Source organism: Monopterus albus, unplaced genomic scaffold (genome assembly GCF_001952655.1).
Source record: "Monopterus albus unplaced genomic scaffold, M_albus_1.0 scaffold94.1, whole genome shotgun sequence".
NCBI lineage: Eukaryota > Metazoa > Chordata > Actinopteri > Synbranchiformes > Synbranchidae > Monopterus > Monopterus albus.
Genome location: NW_018127974.1, coordinates 1,442,382 through 1,465,348, shown reverse-complemented (window position 1 = coordinate 1,465,348; position 22,967 = coordinate 1,442,382). Strand labels below are relative to the sequence as shown.

Sequence of the window (22,967 nt, the reverse complement as noted above, 5' to 3'; positions counted from 1 at the left end):
TCACAATCTCTCACACACATACAGTCTGAGCCTTAAATGGACTGACTGTTTCCTGTTGGAAAGTTGACAAATATTAAATGAATAAAATATGTTGATTGGGTGACTAAACTACGGTATTGTGTGTAATGAGAGTCTGCTTACACACAATACATAACTTACAGCAGCAAAGTATGTTTTTGCAAAAGTTAGTAACACTGAAAATTCCAGTTTATGTTAGCAACAAGCTATTTGCAAGTCAGACAGACAAACCATTCTGAAGTCCCCACATCTTTCATGAAGATAATTTCAAAGTTAACTTACTTTGAACTCCCTATAAAGTGCTGCCACCCTATGGCAGCGATTTTCTACCTGCATGTCCTGCAGACAGGGTGACCATTTTCAAATCGAGTTTCTCTCAGCTCTTTTATAAACGCCAAAATATGACCACACTTCAAACTTTGTCCTCTTAAGGCTGAAAATTCTGTCTGTCACTGTCTTCCATCATGTGTTAACTTCGGCTGATGCTGGACAGTATTCAACCCTTCTTTACAGGAGGTTTTCACAGGGCAATAACGACAGTTAAAACTTGAAACAGTAATACTAACATCAAACATTTTACCATGGTCTACCATGAAATCTAAAGTTGTTTCATTCCTAGTGTGAACCAAAGAGTCAAATGCAAATCAAAAATTGTGAGGTTGCCCAACCACTCAGTCCTTCTTACCACGCCATGCCTTTTTCCACACATGGGGAACAAACAAAACTAAACAAAACAAAACAAAACAAACAAACAAAAAGCCCATTCACAGCTGCTGCAGTGCGAGTCTGTCTCAGGCAACCGATCTAGCATACTGCAAAGACAGATTAAATGCACAATGAACAAGGTTAACTTAAATTTTCAACATTTACTCTGCCATAGCAAATAAAGGATTATGAAATACAGCAACAATCAGCGACATTTTCATTATTAGAAACCCAGTGACCTGTTGCTACATTAAATTAGCTTGTGGTTTGGTACATTACTGTGACTGTTAAGACCAACTATATTTAAAAAGCAAATGGAGGGGAAAAATACTTTACAGACAGCAAAAACAGCAGCAGAAGGGATTCTTATAAATGTCAAGCCCACTCAAGCTATCACTAGAGTTGCCACAATATAAAATTTTCACAGTATAATAACCATCTCAGAAACTATGACGGTGTCACTGTATTACACAATTACTATTATTACTATTTTGCCAGTGGGCAGTGGTCATCTATTGATCGATACAAAAACAAAAAAATCTACATTCATCAGCTTCTGTTTGCACAGTGTGTCCAAGCTGCTGACATTTTTTAATACACAAGGCATAACAGGAAAAGCAGGACAGGCAGCATGGACGTGAAATGTTCAGAGTGAAGACATTCTCTGACAAAATGATAAATATGGTCCACTTGTGTTGTTAACCAGCTATAATGTGCTAAAACACAAACTACTTCAGTATAAGAAGTATTCTTTTTACAGAGGAGAAAGTTAAAGGACTGTGGGGAAATATGCATTATATCTACATATAAGACAATGCAGGAGGGAGGCATTGGAAAAGAAAAAATATATTAAGGATGCCCAGTTCAGAAGGAGATATGTTGGAAGGTATGGTATTTTTGAGCTATAAAATACTTTTGAAACAATAAACAAGAACCTGAAATCACAGCATTTTAAGATAACATCCATTAAATTTGTTTATTTTGGAACTGGTGTGAACAAACCAAAACAGGTCATTCTGACCCATATGTCCTCTGCTCAGCTTGAGGTTTCTACTGTAAAAACTACAGCCACCAAAACTGATGTGAGAGGTGCAGGTCACCTCTTCTATGCCAGTCTAGCACAGTCGGTACATGACCACAGGTATACAAAAGAGGTACAGTCAGTATAAGTAAGTGAAAACATTTGTCTACTACAGATACAGTATGTAAAGCATTTGAGGTTCACTAATTTTTCTAACAAATCATTCTGGAGGATGAGGCTACAAAACCCTGCTCTTTTGAGAATCTATTAGCACCACAACAAGAGTTAGAAGACATTTCTAGACCATAATGACCACTGCTAAAATTTCAAGAAGATTTTAAATATTATTTTCAAACAGCTGCCTTTTTTTCTTAAAGCGCCCTACACAACCCCACAGGTGTTTGATTTATTCTGGCTGATCAGACATCTGCTCTGGCTAAAAGTGAGTCGACATGCTGAGAATTATGTGAAACCCTCAGACATCATGATAAAGATGCAGATATTTCTGGCACAAAAGGTGCAGACTAGATATCACCTGAAAAAGTATATGCGTGTGGTATGGCCAAAAGCAGGTGCGACATGAAACAACTTGGGCTGCTGGTATTATGAGAACACTCAGGAGTCACAGCTTTAAACTACACAGCTTCTTAGCAAACACTCAATCTTCATTATTGTTTGACTCACTGCAACCAGTGAGCATGCCTCTTTCTTTACTGTCCAAATTATTTCGCTGTGCAGTTACAGAGACAAGGGTACAAACAATAAACATTTCCTGAATGAAAGGTTAAGACTGCAGAGCTTCCAGTCCCGTCTGTCACCATTCTATCATTGGCTAGACAAAATCCAAAGTATAACCTGCAATGTTACTAAATATATCTGACAACCTCCCACCAGTGGGCTACAGTTTTACTAGTTTTTATACAATATGCATACCTCATCTGGGCAGTGTATTATTCACTGTAGCTAACACTGCTGTAAAACACCTGTTCAGTTGGGAAAGATATCTTGGTGACATACAAACAAAGTTGCACCAATTTGTCAGTCCGAGAAATCTTCCACTCATCTTTACTGCCACAGGTAAAACATCTATACTCAAAGGAGGGCAGCGTCACTTACACAGTTCACTTTGGTTTTGATTATGGCTGAGGCATGTTTGAGTAGAGTACTCCTTGTCCTGAACATTAGCTGTGCAGAGAGAGCAGAGATCTCCACTGCTTGACACTCAGCCCCTGCTCTTGTGTTAAAATCTGTTTCCCCTGCTGAGACACTAACTTAACGTGAACCTAACCTAACCACCCAGGGGTTTGTTACGGGAAATGCAGTTTTAACTGGATGCAAAAACATCTGTGACTTTCCTGCTATAACAAACCAAAATATCTAAAGGTCTCATTGTCCAAAATGCTAAGTGAAAACACCTGTGTGAGGACTGGTCCTTTGACTACCTATTAACAACTTGTAAAAGAATTATTAAATTATTTATTGTTGTGTTTTTGCAAATGTGGGAACTTATTTATATCTGGTATGCCAACAGGTCCTCCGTTGTACATTTCCTATTTTGGCCTTCATTTTGTATTAGTATCAACATAGTCTAAGCCGTCCTCACTGAGAGGGTTGCTATCCTGATCTTCTAAGAGCATGAAACGCTAAGGCTGGATACATGGGAACAGGGCATCATAAGAGCTCACAGACAACTAGAAAGACCATTACAAATGTAGTCAAACAAATGTCTTTTGAAGTTTTGCCAACAAATGGCATAAGACAAATTAACCTGATGGTCCTCCTCCCTGCTGATAGCTGATACTGTAATACTGCTATAGATACTGTCATGGCTGTCACATCACACAGAATTACGCACATGTAGAAACAAATCAGAGCATAAAATGCTTATGTTTAAGGTAAATATGGGAATGAGGTTTTATTGCCTTTTACTGCTTCTAATCTAAATAGAACCAACGCTTACTGTACAGGCCAGTGACAGTGCAGAGCAGTGACAGACTTTATATATAGGTCTGAGAAATGAACTTTTAATACAGGTGAAATTAGAAATGAATAAAGTCTTTGCTCTTTCATCAGGTGTGCTCAATCACGTTTGAGACCACTATTTGAGAATTTATGGTAACAATGCTATCTTTCTTGTAACTTGGACATAATGTTTATAATGCAAATTAGACAAAAGGTCGTTTTACAGAGTGTGAGGAACACATTATGTTGCACTTATCAAGCAACAAGCAGAGAGCTAAACTTTGAATTACCATCTTTATCAATTATGAAAAGAACTAATCCTAGATTAGTTATCATACTCTGACAATTGATGAATGCTACTTATATTGTGCAACAGCGTCTAGCTGTCAAAGTTATCAAACTCATAATATAAAGTGAGAGCGTGGACATTTTTTATAAATTCCTCTAATTCATAGAACTCCTTCTTTTGCACAAATAACACACAGTTTACTTGATGAAGGAGAAGGTGCAAATGTACATTTTAACAATATTAATCCTAATTTAGAATGTAAATTCAAACTATCAACAGCCATTAGGAGGTATACAGATAGTGTCAGGACAATCACTACTTACACTGCTCATAATATGACATCTGTGTATAGTTAGCAAGGCTACAATGCAATATAAAGTTATAACACTTGATACTATTTAAGCAGCTCATTCATGTTGTTTTTGCCTTTGGTCGCCATTAATAAACATTTAGTCTGACAGCAATATGTCATAGTTCAATTCTTGGCCAATCAAATCATGAAATACTATGCAGAGAGGGATTTCTGCAGCACCACCTTTACACATCACTAACTTTGTGTCTCCTCTCTCCCGTAGTGTGTCCTCTCTCTCTCTCCCTGTACCTTTCTGCAGGTTGCCCTGGCCCTGGAGCTCTATGTCTCTGATGAGCAGTCACCGGCCACATCGACCTGATCAGTGTTTGAAGGGAGTTTGTCCTCCCCACTGTCGCCAAGTGCTTGCTCAAGGGGGATTTGTTGGGTTTTCCCTATGTAATAATATTGATAACAGTAAGGTCTAGACCTTACTTTGTAAAGTGTCCTGAGATGACTTTTGTTGTGATTTGGCGCTATACCAATAAAATTTGATTTGATTTGAATTTGAACACACACTGTGGAATTTCAAGAGGACAGTTTACAAGATCAGAGGTGCAACTAGTGAGGGGCCAAACCGGTGACATTATTAATTCCAAAATAAATAAATAAATAAATAAAGAAAAAGAAAAAGAAAAGAGGCCATGCATGGCTTCTCAGATATATTGTAAGACCATAACATAACAAATGACAAAAAGAGTTATTGAGAGAACAAGTTCTCAAAAATGAAGGCAGGACTCTATGCCAATATTTACTTTTAATGGCACAGGTGTTTTCAAAAAAAGGCAATTATTTACCCAACTTGAATTTATTACTGAATTTACTTATTTAATCCTGAGTTCTCTGAGCCCTCTTAATAAACTCATTTATGTTTAATGTTCAGACTTATTAAAATTAGCCTACTTGAAAAAAATATACAATACAAATATCTTTAGGCTGAGAAGAGAGTTCTGAGCAGCAACTTAGTGACTGTTTTATGGTTTGATTTAATTACTTAAGAATTGTTTGGACCAAAGATGCTGAGTATATGAGGTAAAAACAAAGCAGCTGAAGATGTATTTACACAATAACAGCCTACTGACCTTAGCACAACTTACACTCACTGGCCACTTTATTAGGTACACCTGTACAATTGTATGCAATTCAGCGCAACACTTCTGACTTAACATCCATGTTAATGAAGCTCAGAATGTTTCACTTTTTGGTGAAATTGTCATAAATACATATATATTTAGTTATACATTTATTATTGAGGTCATACTTAAAGGTGGTGTTGTACTGGACTACATTATATTTGGAGATGTTCCTAATATTAGAGGGAAGCTGTGCTGAATGGGTAGTCATGACACTAAACCTAATGTGTGGAAGGATTTTGAATTCAACACCACAGATCAAAAACATTATGGATAAACATAAGGCTGTTTAGTGTCTAAAAAAAAGTTTACAACTTTCTCTCAGGTGAGGAAGCGGAGGCAGAGTTATCAACCGTATCAGTTCTACAAGGTACTTTAGGACTCAGCTATGTTGGCTGTGTCTAGGGATAGGTTGCAAAAGCCGGTTCTATTTTGGATCCAGTTTCAGTTTGGTGAAACATCCAGGTTCATAAAGCTCAATGGCCAAAAGAATCCCTTATCAAACCTGTCATTCATGTTCTCTGAGAAGGACCAGTGCTCAGCCCCATCCTACTACTGGTGTTAGTGGGATGCATCAGTTCTCTAGCAGAGCAACAACCAGGTCACCTTTAGGTAACACTAAGGTCACAGAGCAGCAAAATATCAGCGATTTATTTAACTGATACTCACAGAATGATAAAGTAGAGCTAATATTTTCACTGTTGTGCTTTTACAGCTTCTGCAGCACAGTCTCCCATTGAAGAACAAATACACCACAAGGAAACACAAGTGAGGACGAGGTTAATGAAAGTCAAAGAGCAATGACAAAATCAACTGCAACCCATCAGTTCAGCAGAATGTCCATGGTTTAGTTTGATAGTTCAATCCTGTAATTTCTATTAGTGTCAGACTGTCTGGTAAATGGTCTCTAATCACAATTAAAATGACCAGTTGGGGTTAGAAAAAGCTAGATTTATAAATTTTACATTGTATGTTACACAAAATATTTTATAGTTGTTTAGCTGCTGTAGTGTGTGAAATAAAAACACCTTCAAGTAGCACACTTCTTAGGCATCTTTGAGTCCCTTGAAAAGTGCTATATACATAAATGTACAGTATTATTATAACTATTATTAATCAGGTTCAATAAGGGATTTGAAAGGATTCAGTTTCGATAAGTGGATTAGGAACTGGATTCATATGCATTAAAATGTTATCAAACCTAATCCCTAACTGTGTTTGACTTTAAAAAAAAAGTGGCAGCCCTACTATGTTATTAAAATCATCACATGAAATGTCATCTTAAAGCTATAGTATGTACCTTAAGACAGCACTAGCATGAAAGTCCATATCAATCCACTGTGCTCCACCCAGCACTCCCTACCCCACACAGTGGACAACACTGTGCTCCACCCAGCACTCCCTACCCCACACAGTGGACAAATATCAATCCACTGTGCTCCACCCAGCACTCCCTACCCCACACAGTGGATAACACTGTGCTCCACTACGCTCTGCCCAGCTCTTCAGATATTTATCGTTATGAAATCACAAGAAATGAGAATGCAACGAAACGTACTGATCAAGCAGAAATAACTGAAATTCTCTGTTTGGTTACGTACTGATCCTGCTAAGAACATTTTAGAAGCCAACATCTCTGCACTGCTGCCAGTGCTGTTCACTGAGTCTGGGCCACAGGAGGCTTCAACAGCACCTCTCCACATTAAGCAGATTTTTACAACTAAAATATTTGATAAAAGTTAGATACTGTAGATCTGAATACCAAAAATGAATAAACTAATAAGACTGAACTCTTTAAGTCCTTTCACACTATATGTGACACATGAAAAAATACTGTAGGTACAGCAGACTTGGATCATTGCTGCTCAGTTAACCAAACATTCAGGGTTTATGCGCTGTGAAACAGCAGTCCTAAGTAATGAACGACCTTACCATGTTACTAAATATTGTCATGTTACTGTGATACAGATAATCGTCTGGCTCTCAAAGATTCTGCACCAGGTTGTTTTACGAAGACCAGCCTAAACTAACATCCATCTCAGAACACTCCATTTTCCCTAGCTTATCTCATGTGAAAATCAAGTGTACACATGTGTGTTGAGTGTGCAGAATGAATGCTGAATTGCTGAAATGTTTTGTGTTAAAGCAGCATAAGAAATGTGGATATCCATAAACCCAAAATGTTTCCTCACAACTCCTGAATGTAAACCCCACACCAACTGCCCAAGCTCATCGATATGCAGCATGAACCAACATAGGAAATGTTAAACTATCAATAAACGTCAAAATGTGATTGCATTACTTAGGCCACAACGCCACTGATAATTCAAGTAGAAAATAAACAAGACTGCTCCTCTAACTTCAACCACAATCCAAACCTCAAAACCAACATCAACCAGCGCATGACAACAAAGAGGGAGTATAACCCACAGTGGAAGACAGCAAAAGCCCAGCTTCTCTGGGTATGTGAGAGCAAATTAAGTTTAAATGACTTCAGTCTTCTTCCACCTTCCTTGTGAAACAACCCATACTCCTACCTAAGCTGGTAATGGATTCTCTTATCTCTTTGTAACTCTCTCCACCCCATCCTCCTGCTTCCCTTTCAGTGCTTTGGGGGAGCTGGGAGAGCTGCTGAGGGAAGGGAAAAAGGGTGTTATTCACAGGCAACATGAGGCACAGCAACACCAAAGCACAGCATGTGCTTCAGAAATAAGAACACAAACAGGACAAGAAAATACATTAGCAGAAGATTTACCGAGGGCTGGTATCTTGAACCTGAAATTTTTAATTCATTCGCATAGCACTACTACTATTACAAATTTGGAAAGAAACCATGTCTTTGCTCTTGGCCTTTATCCCTTCTTAGATAAAAATGCTTAGCAGCTGTGCACTTTAGAAGAACTATAACCACAGATGTTAATGGGGACTTGGTCAGTGATTGTTGATTGGCTTTTTTTCCTGAGAGGCATTTAATAAAAGCAGGTCACAGGAAACCAGCCATTAGTGTAACCTATGATAAAGACCAAATGACAGAAGGTCTTCTGGGAAAGGAAAAAAAAACTGAAGGAATTAATGGACAAATCATGACTGTATAGGCAAAATATGACATTTACCTCATAGATTTTATGGATATAAATCTAAGTAAAAAAGGACAGCATTTAGATAGAATTCACTTCACCCATGTGCAAAATTAGAAACCTTTGCTGAATTCACTCTGACTTTCTAGTCCAGTACAACACTATCTTTAACTATGACCTCAATAATAAAATTAACTGAATTTTCACATTTATGACAATTTCACCAAGCACTGGAACATTTTGAGCTTCATAAACACAGATGTTAAGGTAAAAGTGTTGCACTGAACTGCATACAGATGTAACTAATAAAGTGGCCCGTGAGTATATATAAATACAACTTTTAATATGAAATTAACTCATCAGTTATAACAGTGAGCCTCCAGCATGACCTCCAAAAAGAGTAGTAGCTCTCAAACATTTGAAACGTCACAGCAGAAAAAGCATGTTCATGATAGCTCACTGTCACTCTGTGTTGACTTACTGCGACAACAAAGTCTATATGCCTTTTGTGGAAATGATCTATTGCTATAACTGCAGTTACTGGACCTGAATGAATTTAAATTTAATTTTCTTGTCATTTAATGTTAAAACTTCAAATTTCTTTTATGGCAACATCAAATTTTTGGTATAGCTCAATTTTTAAGATTTATTTTTCAACTGCCTGGATTATAAATTCATTTTTGTCCACCAGCAGACTCTAGTTAGTAGTTCTTTCTAGTTTAGCTTTTTGATTTTAGCATATATAAAAGCACACATTTAACACTGCTAAAATACACAGATAGCAATCTTCCTATATGCTGGCTGTCAAGCCCTCTGGATATTTTGCCCATCATCATGGTGGCCTCTGCTCATGGTACAAAATAGCATGGGGAAATTATACAGTACATAAACTCATAAGCAACATGCTAACATGTTTTGATTTGCTTTTTATCTAAAGTCATTTCACTAACCCAACAATGCTTTTTTTACTGTCTGCCTGAAATGATTACACAAGCCTTTCACAGTCGTATACATAATGGCACAAATGAATGGTTATAAAAACATGTAAAAATATTCCTACATATTGCTCAAGTATTCACAGAAGGCGAATAGGCTGATAAATGCCACTTGCATAAGGGCAACAGCAGCTTACAAAAAAGTACAATGAGGACATACAACCATTCGCATCATGATTTTAGTGTTGCTGGCACCATTCTACAAAATCAACATTTGCATTTTCATCTTTGAGAAAAGACTATTGTTTTCAGTTCAGCTTAGTCTTTTGGATATCACTGACCTTAAACTAGCCATTAGTCAATAAGACTGTATTCAAATGATGATAGCGATTTGCATTAATTAGGTGACATACTTGTAATGCAGTTACTGGCTATAACAGAAGTGTCTTTTTCTAAATTAAAAAAATAAAAGTTCAACATTCTGCTAAATGTATTTTCATTTATCGCTCTAAAAACGATAAATATGTACCTTTAGTGTGCTGGGGCCTGAAATTTTAACATATTATAAAATTATATGTAGCAATAATCAGAAACTGCAGTGGACATACTCAAGTGAAATTTGACCTGTTTAATTAAGTATCAGAAATTAATTAGTCATAACAAGCATAACAACTGAAGAGCAATTCACTTTTATGACCATGTCTTTATTCCCCATTACCTGCCTCATCCTTTCACACTACATACTTACTTTAATAGCTTTGATTCCAGACTTGGTGATCTGTGTCATCTTGGCCTTGGAGATGGGTGGCTTGTACTCATTCAGTGAGTACAGCTGAAAGATGAAACGAGACAACACAAAACACCTCTGTCATACAGTGTTGCTACTAACTCACAATTCAACATGAATATTCACTCAACAACTATATTGACAAGAACCCCGCCCCCCCATGTCTGCAAGCTTTTTATTCCCCAGCAAAAAATACTTAGGGGTCAGAGCAACCAAGCTCATGAGACGATGCAGTGGGCTTGGCCTTTGGCTCAGGTTATTTGTTTTGATGCCATCATAAAAATAACACAATCAACAACAGTTTGCTGTTGTTTACTGTCATTGAGGCCAGCATGTACAGTGACTATGCCAAAAGGGATACAGACTTTAGCGTCATGTACAGTGACTATGCCAAAAGGGATAACCTACAGACTTTAGCGTGAATGCAAACAAATGGTAGTTGGGCTACTAGCTTTGAGCCCTTTTATAGCTAACCGAGCAATCTCTTGCTAACGCCATCGCAGGTCATTGAACGCAACTGTATACCAGGTAGCTAGCGCTAATTCAAAATTACATGGTAGTAACGACCCGGAAATTGGCGATTACAACGGGCGTTTTACCCTCGTGCATATTAGTTATCATTTTCCTAAGGCGGTTTTGCTAACCTGTCGCTAGCTAGCTACCTAGCTAGTTATCGTTAGCACCAGACTATGGAAAACATTTGCTCATAAACTGGTACCCTCACGCGGTGTGCGTTAAAGCATTTTATCTTCTTGTTTACAGTCGGAACAGTCTACACGAATGTGACGCATAATAACCTAACGTTATCGCTCTACTGTTATGAATAGTCAGCGGCCTAGTGTGAGACCGTCCTTCTCTCCATTTCTGCTAACTACTTGATGCTAATGTTAGCCAACTAGCTGCCGTAAATGTGAACTAGAAATTCTATTCTCTCAATGTGTTCAAATTTTCAAACAAACCTCAATGTTAAAGGCTTTGACGGCCTCCATAGTGTTGTATTTCGGCTCACAGGTGGCTGTAAATGTTTACAGATATCGCCTCAGTAACCGGTTGGAGACATGCATGCTCGACATTTGGTGAGATGGAGGAGACTGCCAATATGGCGCATACCCCTAACGGGAAATCTACTGAGAGCGGTGACCCCTAGCGTTCACTTCTACACACTACACGTTGTACCGCACGGTCCCCATTACTGCTGTTGCTGGACAAAAACTCAACAATCACCTATGACACCGACCACATGAACTAGAATTAAACCCCTAATGGAAAATGTTTGCTCTTGTGACAATAATTTACTTCCCTGTATATAAACAAGCACTGACTTTCTTACCACAGTAGAGAATTACTACAACACATCCACGTAAAACTACTCACACAGAGGTAATATTTAACTCAAACAACAAATGCAATTCAGAGGGGAAAATGCATCTTTGTGCCTGAAGTTTGGTTGGATCCTCCCAGCAGGTGTAGTCACCATGCCAGAGGCCCCTACTTGGTCTGAGAATCCTGTGGCTAGGCACGATTAGGCTACATAATGCCAAATGTCTCTATCACCATGATCTAATTATATGTAACTAGTACAGGGTGTGGTGGTGGTGGCCATTTTTTTTCCTTCTGAGAATTATGCAAATGTACATTGCTATATCTTGCCTCAACTCCACTGCACTGTATATACACCACTGATATATTTTATTTTGCCATCAATGTTTGCGGTCAAAATACTTCAAAGCATGTTTGCATTAAGGCTGGAATTCATTTTAATAAAGCTTGAAAATGTGACTGCTTATATCATGTCTTTAAATTGTATTGCAGTAACAAAATTTTGACCTTTGTCCACTTAAAAATTAATATGACATGATCATGATTTGTGAGCATTTATTCCATCAGTGTAGCCCCTTGGTGTTCATTCTGAAAAAGTCCTAATAATATGATGTAATTTCTAGGGCAAAAACATGAACAAATCATTTATAAGACAGTCACCGTAAAATACATTTTAAGGTGCATGGCACCTGTAAAAGACAAAGCAGTTAAAAATTTGTTCACTACTGGTGAAATCAAAATGGATAAACCATACTGTAAAAACAACTTTTTCAACGCCGAGAACAATGGGTCCATTGTTAGAATGTACCCCATTATTCAAATATTAAAACAAGGTATGCATACGTTCACTGAATTACAACATAAAAACAATAATTTGTAAAACTTAATCATCTTACAAATCAAACAGTCAAAGTAATACTAAGACATATTTCACATTCTAATGTGACCTGCTAATCATTAATGTCTGCACAGTCGCCATTTAGGAACAACAAACACTCTTCTTCACTGATCCTGTTGGTTGTTGAACAGCACTTAAAAGTCCAATGATGATGTAACAGTAGTATCAGTTGAAAACAGCAGTATGTGTAAAGTATACAAGTGTAAGGTTCTCTGAGTCCAGAAACAGTAAAAACAGTCATGTTATTATAAACTGGTCTCAACTACTGGAGCAGCATTGACTGATGCTGCAGCTTTTGTGGCTTCTGCTGCCACCTGGTGGTCCACTTGGACACAGATCTCCTGCACCAAGGGTGCATTGGCCTCCTTCCACACTCTGAACTTGTCTGAGGTAAGTTCTGGGTCTGACAGGACCTGCTCTATTGCCTGTAAGTCTGCTTCTTTCGACTGGGACAGAAAAAAAAGAACAAACAAAATGGAGAACATTAAATAATTGCACCAAAATCTAAAAATCTACATTCTTTTGCAATTCACATAATTTCTCCTTTTTGCTAGCTGTCCTGTAGTATAAAATCAAAAGTGGAAAATAAGCAGAAACAGAAGAAAAGCAGACTATGAAACAGAAAACATACCTTTAATGTGCTGTTGAGTGTCCTGACAAGGTGCAGTTTATCATTGACAGCCTGGTTTTTACAGCGTTTTACGAAGGACGCCCTGAATTCTCTTTTTGTGGATGGTTTACGGTCTCCCATCGGCGACAGGCTTGCTTCTTTTAGATGAATATACAGCTTCTCCATCTCATCTGAGCCTCTGGCATGATACCCTGACATCAAGAAGAGATTATATTCTATCACCATCCAGAGACAGCACAATGCTTTTGGTACCAGTGCATTTGAATGGCAAACAGATCAACCACATAGCACCAGTCACCAGTGCTTAATGGAACAGATAGGTCACAGATAAAGAAGATGCACTGCAAAATCTCACCTTCATCTTGAGCACCTAAAACGTCCTTCTGCACCTCCCCCTCCACAGCAGGGGGGCTTTCCTTATTAGAAAAGTCCTGGGGAGCTGAACACCCCAATGCCCGGGAGTCTTCCTCCTCCTCTTCCTGGGGAGGCCGGTGTGTGTGAACTTGCACCGAGCACACCACTGCTGTTTCTCCGGTGGGAGGAGATGTCTGTGAGACCAGGTCCAACCAGGACTGTCTGTGCTTGGTGAGCGAGGAGGCAGAGCTTTGCGATGTCATCGTACTGACGGGTGACGAGAGCGAACCCGTGGCTTCACTGGGCACTGCGGAGGAGTAAGGGGGAGGAAGGGTGCCCTGAAAGATGAACACAACACAGTCAGAATAATGTGCCATCAATTAAATGGGGTTTTGTTCCATTGAATATGGTCACTTCACTTGGAAGGAAATTAATCATGTGCATTTTAAAACAACAGTGCCAGCTTGACCACAGTAAACAAGCTTAAATGAACTAATCTAGTAAATTCAATATTCAGTACATGGTATATATTTATGACCGATGTTGCAGTGTTGGCTGTTTGTAGCTAGAGACGTGACTGACCTGATGTGTGCTACCAGGTAAACCAGATGCATCCACAGAGTCCCGCAGAGTCTGTTCAGAGTATGGTGGAGGGGGGATCTCTGTGCTTTCAGCCTCTTCATGGTCACTGGCTTCACTGTAACATTCTGCACAGCCATGTTTTTGTGGGGGGAGACAAATAATTATTCATTTTGAAAAACTCACACATGCTTTTATTTCTAGTCGTATTGACTATTGTAACTCCCTTTATGTAGGCGTAAATCTATCGTCCTTAGATCGTCTACAAATCGGTCCAAAATGTTTGCTGACAGTTACTCATAAATGTGAGCACATTACACTCATTCTTGCTTCACTTCATTGACTCCCAGTATAGTTTCAGATTCACTTTATAGTACTTCTTCTGCCCTGCAGACTCAAAACAGTTCTGCTCCTTCTTATATGCTCTATTTTTTACATCCTTATGTTCCCGCTAAAATTCTTAGGTCTAAAGACCAGGTGCTTCTAGCGGTCCCAAAGGTCTGACTAAAATCTAGAGGTGAGCGTGCTTGTATTTAGTTTTCTGGTCTTGACGTCACAGCGCTGCTTATGGTTTATCTGGTGTGTCTTTTTATCTTTTGTCCTTTGCAAAGCACTTTGGCCAACTTCTTGTTGATTTTAATTGTGCTTTATAAATAAACTTGATTTAAGTAACTCTAAGATAACCATCTAAGAACTGAGCTAATAATTCTCAGAACTCAAACTAAATCATTTTAAAGTCAAGTGAATGACATTTTTCAGTCAGGCTAAAAACAAGGCTTGGTTTGTGTTCAGTAACAGTGACAGAAGAGGTAGAAATCTGACTGTCATGGGTACTCACCGGTTACAGGGTTTCGTTCTGTTGGCTCATACTGAATGGAGGCTAGCCCAAGCTTATTCAGCCATCTGAGGAGCAAAGTTTTGGCTTAATACTTCTGATAAATCCATACATTTTCAAAAAACACCCACCGAGACATACACAGTGGAGCGGTTTTATGCGACTTACAAGTTCATCTCCTCGTGGCTTTCAGCAGCAAAATAAAACATCATGACTTGTGGGTGACAGGCTTTGAACGCACTGCATGAGGAAAAGTTAATGCAGAGCAGTTACAACAAGATGAGCAAAAGAACAGCATCAGTTCAGCTATGGTTATTCCACTTCACTGATTATTTTTCAGTGTTTCAACACTATACACTTCCTGTGTATAGTGTTGAAACACTATACACAGGAAGTATACACTATATTGAACTATATATATATATATAATATACAATATATTGAATTTTCAGTGTTGAAAATAATCCAGAGTAGAGAGAGTTCCATTTTAATTCCAACTACTGGTGTTGGGTGGCTGACTTACTGCTTCTTCTTGCACTCTACGGCTCTGTCAATCATGAAGTTGGTGAGGTCGATGTAGCCCTCGGCTTTTTCCGCCTGTAACATACATGATGAACAACCTATATATAAATATATAATATACAATATATTGAATTTTCAGTGTTGAAAATAATCCAGAGTAGAGAGAGTTCCATTTTAATTCCAACTACTGGTGTTGGGTGGCTGACTTACTGCTTCTTCTTGCACTCTACGGCTCTGTCAATCATGAAGTTGGTGAGGTCGATGTAGCCCTCGGCTTTTTCCGCCTGTAACATACATGATGAACAACAGTTGAGTGTTTAAACAAACTGATTTCAAACCACTTCCTGACTATGACACCTGTCGTTATATTGCAGAACGCTACTTCTTCTATTTCCCCCAGCCATGTGATGGTGATGCACAGTGGATCTAATTGAAGTCATCATGCCAGGAAGTCAAATACATAAGTTACCCATGCCACTGTTAGTGACACCGACATGTTCAGGAAACACTGTGACAGTTAGCACCGCTGTTCCTGTGACAAAGACAAGTATGACTCATCGGCAGCATCTGGTGCCTTACACTACATCTGTGACACAATAAGTGGTGCATGTGTGACATGCGAAAATACCGTATACAGTTGTAATCATTTGGAAAAAATAGCTCAAAACAACAACTACACTGTCAGGAAGTACTACAACTGAGATTACATGGAATCCGATTGCAATGGATGAAACTAGGGCTGCAGCTTTTTTGCTGGTGGTTGCAAATGAATTCCTGCAGCACTTTAAAGATACTGTATATGATTCCTTTAGATAAACATAAAATGATTCAAAATGGTAAACAAAAATGAACTAAAACACACATAGTGACACAAATTACTTCATAGATTTGATGAAAAAAAATCTTTTGTTTAGAGTTGCTGACATTTAAATATTGCTTAAACCATGTTTGAAATTATGAATATTTATCTTTAAAATGATGAGTGTGATATTCTGTGTTTTTATTACAGTCAGCAAATCCTTGAAGACTGTTGCACTGGTTGACATATACTTTTATTATAATAAACATGAGCACTCTATGCTGTAGATACTCACTAGAGCATCAAATGTGTCTATATCTGCCGCTGAAAATAGTCCCCTAAAAGTACACCATTTAGTCCTGTTTGAGTAATGTTTCCTGGAAAGATAAAATATCTACTTCACTTGAGCATGTCCTTCATCAGGGTCTGTTGAAGGACATAACCTGAAACATGTTAGTCTTATATTAAAGTTGACCTATACATTGACAGTGCTGCTCGACGTTTTATCTTTCCAGTTTATTTTTGCCTCACCTCTGCACCTTGTCAGTGGGAGAAGTGCCAGAAATTTCTGCTATGAGTAATGTTTGCTAAAAACTACAATGCCCGGCTGTTTCAAAACTGAAGATATATTTTAATGATGCATTTTTAAAGATTTACATGTATGAGTTTGTATGAACAAGCCAGCAGACAGGCTGAGGAAGCTGGAGAGGATTGACACTGACATTAATGGTGCTGATCTTTGTGTGGCACAATGAAGAATACCAGCAGAGAATGAGAGAATATGTGAATAAAAAAACAAAACAAAACATGAAACTTTACTACCATATGCTCCTTTAAAATGTATTTTTGTTGTTGTGTCTTTTATTCCCTGATTCTAAATTGGTCAAGGCACATACAAATGAAAACCATTCCATGTGACCACCTCATGAAGTTGGCTAAGATAGCACCTACAGTGTGCAAGCTGTCATCAGAGCAACATTATTTGCTTACTACAGAATTCCTTATATATTATTTCATAGTGTTGTATTAATCTTCAGTGTCGAAAATAACAAAAACAAAGTAAAGCCGCTGAATAAGAAGGTGGGGGGAGGGGGGGTGAAACTTACTTGTGAAACACATTTGAGTTGGAGAGAGCTACAGAAAGAGCAGACGGTGGACAAGTGAGAGAGAAACAAACTCAGCTTTGTCTGACACTTTTCTTTGTGTAGCTGTGTAACTCCTGGTTTATGAAACTACAATCACAGACTGTTGTTTCAGTAAGTAGTGATAGTCACCTGCTGTGAATGCCTGAGACACTGGTTAAACACGTCTACAATGTAAGGGGGTTTCCTGATGGAAGGTGGTTTAGAAAGGATACTCACCAGCTGGTTGGTGTACCAGTAGAGAGCCGTCCTCTTCAGCACAAACCAGTACTTCTTCCATTTGATCCCCAGGAAGCCTTTGCTCTCTTTCTTCCTGAACAACCAGCCCTGGTGGTCTGGTTGACCCAGCTCTTTGACCGAGATCCGCCGTCTGCTCATTGTACCATTGCCTATGCACAAAAAGCAGATCAATGCACAGAGACCTCCTCCTCCTCCTCTTTGTCCACAGAGAAGCAAAGCTTTAGTAAAGTAAAACTCACATACAGCATTAGAGCAAGCAAGAAGTCTGAAATCCTAACTTGAACAGCAAAAACATTTATACTCAAGTCAAAACAGGTCTCAGAGAGTAAACAAATGAGCCCCAAAAATAATACTGAACACGCCTACACAACATCAAGGAACAATCAATTCAGCAGTGTTATTCCACCTACCTGTTCTTGTTATGACTCAGACAGAAAAAATAATTATAAATATTCAAGTTTGCTTCTCAGAACAAGGGAACACAGCCACACCGAGCAAGAAAAGGAAAGAACCGAAGTGAAACTAGCCCAGTGGTGTTTGAAAGCCTTCTGCACACACTAATTGCCCTGCCACTTCCCACACACCCACCCACAGATGGTCCAAATTACAGTTGAGGGTGCACACAGAGACAACGTGATGAAAGCTTTATGGTGACAACGTACCTCCTCGGCTCTTCTTCTTGGATTTGTGTCTGAGGGAGACCTTAGGGAGGAGAGCAAAGGAAGACAATGTGAGGCGACAGAGAAAAAGAACGCATTAGGCAGCCTCAGACCCTACAGCTTAGGCGAAGAGGCTGTCTGGAACATCCTGTTTCTCACCTCGAGTGTCACAACCTCTTTACACACATTAATTTTCCTCTGTGAAATGATTTTTGTCTTGTGCTCTGGCTCTTTTTGCTTGTCACTCTTTTAGTTGTAAATTAACCAATGAGAAATATAAGCTATACAGCAGTGTTGCTAAATGTAACCATATCATCATTAAATAGGAAAAGCAGAAGCTGTTCCACTGGGAGAGTTGGATTTCTATTTCATTAGTAGCAACAACAAATCAAACTAAGTAAATGTCATAGATACACACACACACACACACACAAAGAAAGAAAGAGGCAGCAGCACTTACAGGGTTGTAGTCATCAGCAGCCATAGAAGGGGACACAGATATGGGGAAGGCAGCCTGTTGAGGAAAAAAAACCCCAGAAGGTACAACTTATCCACAGGAGTGTGATGGCCCTATTGATATTATTACTACACACAGATAGATGAGCTGAAAATGAGCAATGTGTTGCCCCAGAGGAAGTGAGGCCATGGACACAGCACTCAGTGTGCAAATGTGAATTGAAAGTCACAAAAAGCAGAATTTGTCCTTTTTTTGGAACCGAAAGCTGAGTCAGAAATCACGTCAATGTTCATGAACAGCAGTGACTCACAGCTTAAAACTCATAAAAGTCACCATCAGCAGATTCATTTCATTTATTATACATACAGCAAGAGAATGTCACCACAAGGCTGCAGGAGTCTAGTTATCACACCTTTAAAATGCCTTCAAGCAGCATAGAGAATATAAACCAACAGCGAAACAACCTAAATGAACATTGACACGCAGGATATTGAGAAATCCAAGTTGGCCATTATTGACCAACTTCCTCTGCATACTTAAGTTCCTTATTCGTAAGATGACAAGGCTGCCTGAGGGTGACAGAGAGAATATCACGGACCCAAACATCCAACAACTTGCCACTGTTTAAAAGTCTGTTATGATACAATGCAGCAAAAAACATCAGTGTATGATTTCACAGAAAAGCAATCTCAACCCTTCATTGCATTTCTTTGTGCAATAAAATACAGTACTTCTCAAGGGTTTTTAAAAAAATCATACAACCATTATGCCTTGTCAGATTGCATACTACCCAAGGAAAGACATGAAACTGCTGCAGGAAACAAAAGCACAGGTGGCGTCTGGTCACTGGGTCCTGAATTCAAGTCCTGCTGCAGTTGTTCACATTCAATCACTCACCACTAACTCGAGAATAGGAACAGAAGATTCATACCTGGCTTTTTAAAGCTTTACAGATTGACTGTTTTAGTCCATGCGCTTTAGCTGAGTATCCTCTGTGACTCTGCAAACCACTGCCACAGTATCAGATTCTAACTAAACATCTGTGTATCAGCAGACCTGTGTGTGTGTGTGTGTTTGTGTGTGCCTGTCCATCTTGCACAACACAAATGACTTTATTTTCCGGGTGTATGAGTTAACTGGCTGCATGATAATCACCACACAAACCACAGTACAAGCACGACTGGGAGGATGCATGTGTGTTCGGTAACTAACTTCCTGTTGGTTGGGTTTCTTGCAGATGTTAAAGGTAAAGTGTCATTTTAGCTCTGAGATTCATATGACTGCATCTACAGATTCAGATGTAGGCTATTCTTTATCTGGATTCAGCAGTAAGATGAAAAATGAACTTCAGTCTGTTCAGATGGCAGCTATCTGTGCTACCAGCCAAAGGTTTAGACACCACTTAATTCTATAGGACAGTGTGTCCACACTTTTGACTGCTAGTGTACATTTTAGGCCTGTCTGTTTTTTATTTTAATTTCTTGATTACTGCTACAAGTTAAAATAAAGAAAAAGGGGTAGAATCTACAGATAAACTAATTCTGAAAAGTAAAAATGCATTCCACAAACTTATTTAAAAAAAAAAACATAATTAACCGATACAGGTTCGTTTTAGATTTTGGAAACCCCAAACACATTTTCTTAAATATTGAATGACGCGACTTTGACCATTGGCAACACAAACTACACTTTGACATCATCAAACCCCGATTTTTAGTTTATGAAAGTGGGGAAGACTTAAAATGACTCCTAACTGTGCCCCAGATGCCAAACGCTGTCTATTCATGCTCCAGTGGCCTAGCTGAACAAAACCGGCTCCTGCCAACAAACTGCTTTGTTTCACACCATTTTAACAAAGCACATAATGTCACGGTACCTGCCACCACAACCGCAACATGCGTAATTTTGCCCGAAAGCTCCGCTCAATATCTGACCAGACCGTGAGGAGCATGCCGAGGAAAGATAAAGACGAAACCCGACGGCATTAATCACAGGCTGCTTCCAGGTGAGTTCAGGATCTCTTTGGATGTCACTTCCAAGAGGGTAACACTCCAACTGCAACTGAAGCGAGGGAATTTTTAGTGCAATCAAAATATATATTTAAAACGACTTTTGCATGTTTATTACACTACATTCAGACTAAATTTAGCTTTAAATTAATAGTTTCTATTAAGAAGTCCTTGTAGTTCGACGTCATGACCATGAGGGGGCGCTAAGTCCCTCCACAAACTTATTTATGAGGCTCCAAAATAACAGGAAAACCCAAAGTTCAGTGAACACAGAGGCGTGTTACTTAAACAACGTTTAATTAAGAAACCTACTGCTCTTACTACTTGTTATAGCTAATACCATTAAGTTAGACCTCTCCTCTTTTAAAAATGTGTTTGGGTAGTTCAAACGCATCTCTTATCACTTACCAAAATAATACATCAACATTTCAAATGCCGGACTGTGCCACTCACAAAGTAATGCATAAGGAGTGCACCTACTGAATAAGTTTAATTTCTTAGTGCTGCAAAGTATCTTCCTCTTTATTACACTTAGAGGCATTAATGAAATACACCAATGGTTTTCCTCCAAAAAAGGAGAAGAAAACAAGTGTTTCATGTTACAGAGACACTTTAGAGCTTACGGAAGCTGCGGCCTGGCTATCAACACCCTCCGCTGTCTTGGTGGGGAGCCCAGTTTGTAGTCATAACATCAGTGCTCGAGCTGTTACTGTTCAGAACTTTGGATGCTCTGGCTTTCTGTCTGTCTGCGCTGGGATAGCGGTGAACCAGCAGACACATTCCTAAGTCCTGCATTATTATAGTCTCAGTTTCATTTCTACTCACAGTGGCTTATGGAAGTATTCAGACCCCTTTACTTTTTGCATTTTTCATTTGAAATGAATGAAAATTGCCATTTTGCTCATGTCTACATCCAGTAATCCATAATGACAAGGGGAGCACGTTTTCAGAATTTTTAGAATTATTACAAAAATTGAAATCTCAAAAGCCTTACTTTACTACTTGGTAAAAGCCCCTATGACAGATTCAGGTCTTCTTAGGCAGGTCTCTACAAGCTTTACACACAGATTTGGGCAGTTTATCCCAGTCTTCCTGGCAGACCCTCTCAGGCGCCATCAGACCGGATGGTGAGCGTCTGTGAGCTGTCATGTTCAGGTCTCTCCACAGATGTTCTGTGGGGTTTAGGTCTGAGCTTTGGTTGGGCCATTCACGATCAGAGACTTATTCTGAGGCCACTCCAGTGTTGTGTTGGCTGTATGCTTCAGGTTACGGTTGTGCTGAGAGGTGAACTGTCTCCCTAGACTGAGGCCACTGCATTCTGGAGAAAGTTTCTTTCAAGGACTTCTCTGTATTTGGCTGCATTCATCCCTCCCTCAGCTCTGAGCTCTCCAAGTGGGCCTTTTACTCAAAGTGGCTTCTGTCTGGCCACTCTACCATAAAGGCCTGATTGATGGAGGTCTGTGAGATGATTGTCTTTCCAGCAGGTTCTCCCATCTCTACAGAGGACCGCTAAAGCTCTATTGGAGTGACTGTTGGGTTCTTGGTCACCTCCCTAACCAAGGCCCTTCTCACTCGGTTACTAACTTTGGTCGAATGGATAAATCTAGCAATACTTGCGTAAATGAGAGATTATTGAGTGTAGGTTATTGAGTGTAGACTAATGGGCAAAAGTGACAACTTTATCCATTCAAAATTAAATCGACAACACAGTAAAGTGTGCAAAACATGAAGGGGTCTGAATACTTCCTGAAGCCACTGTAAATAGACAGGGGCCTCTTCACTCTGTCCACTTGCTATTTTACTTTATTTTATATCATTCACATTCGCACACCATAGCTTTCTCTTTGCCTTCCCTTCCCATTTGTCACCCTACTGTTTTAATACATATCAAGTAACTTCCTTGTGCTACCTCCAGACCTCCCCTCAAAATGCCTCACCCCCTCAAACATTTCAATTAAATGTGCTGAATTAAATGAAAGATTTCAACACAATTCACTCTTCTCATTTCTGTGGTGAGAGAAAAGGCCCCAGCAAGCCACTTTAGGGTGACTTAAAGAGGAATTTCACAGAAGCTGTGTCTTGGTGGAACTGAGATAATTTTGCCTGCGACTCATGTCAAAGGCCTGAAGGATTCATGGGAATGCAGATTGGTCACACCATTGTAGTACTCAATCTCCCATCAGGAGCCATGCTGAGAACTGTCACGGCACTTAGCTAATGTCACCCCCCCCCCCCCCCCAAAAACC

General features: G+C 39.2%; 2 protein-coding genes across 4 annotated transcripts in view; both read right to left on the bottom strand.

Annotated features, from left to right (window-relative positions):
* scaf8 (SR-related CTD-associated factor 8) overlaps positions 1–11,823 on the bottom strand; it is a 25,559-nt gene extending 13,736 nt beyond the window's left edge. Inside the window, exons 1-2 of one of the 2 annotated variants that reach the window (XM_020608754.1) lie at positions 11,651–11,823; positions 10,238–10,321 (exon numbers count right to left, since the gene is read on the bottom strand). In XM_020608754.1, the coding sequence (XP_020464410.1) occupies positions 10,238–10,276 (39 nt within the window). In that variant the 5' untranslated portion in view covers positions 10,277–10,321; positions 11,651–11,823. Of the gene's footprint in view, positions 1–10,237; positions 10,322–11,235; positions 11,473–11,650 lie in introns of those variants that run through there. The other variant, XM_020608753.1, reaches the window with a different exon arrangement.
* Positions 11,824–12,134: 311 nt separating this feature from the next.
* Positions 12,135–20,767, bottom strand: LOC109965036 (interactor protein for cytohesin exchange factors 1). 2 transcript variants are annotated; one of them, XM_020608755.1, is made up of 11 exons: positions 20,589–20,767; positions 18,716–18,769; positions 18,259–18,298; positions 17,576–17,745; positions 15,626–15,699; positions 15,062–15,133; positions 14,897–14,961; positions 14,062–14,186; positions 13,481–13,817; positions 13,126–13,316; positions 12,135–12,940 (listed from the first exon to the last, which is right to left on the bottom strand). In XM_020608755.1, exons 1-11 carry the CDS (start codon positions 20,661–20,663, stop codon positions 12,740–12,742), a joined length of 1,404 nt encoding a protein of 467 aa, XP_020464411.1. In that variant the 5' UTR covers positions 20,664–20,767; the 3' UTR covers positions 12,135–12,739. The 2 variants fall into 2 exon arrangements, with proteins under 2 accessions (XP_020464411.1, XP_020464412.1); XM_020608756.1 differs by lacking the exon at positions 20,589–20,767 and adding an exon at positions 19,644–19,806.
* Positions 20,768–22,967: the final 2,200 nt, after the last annotated feature.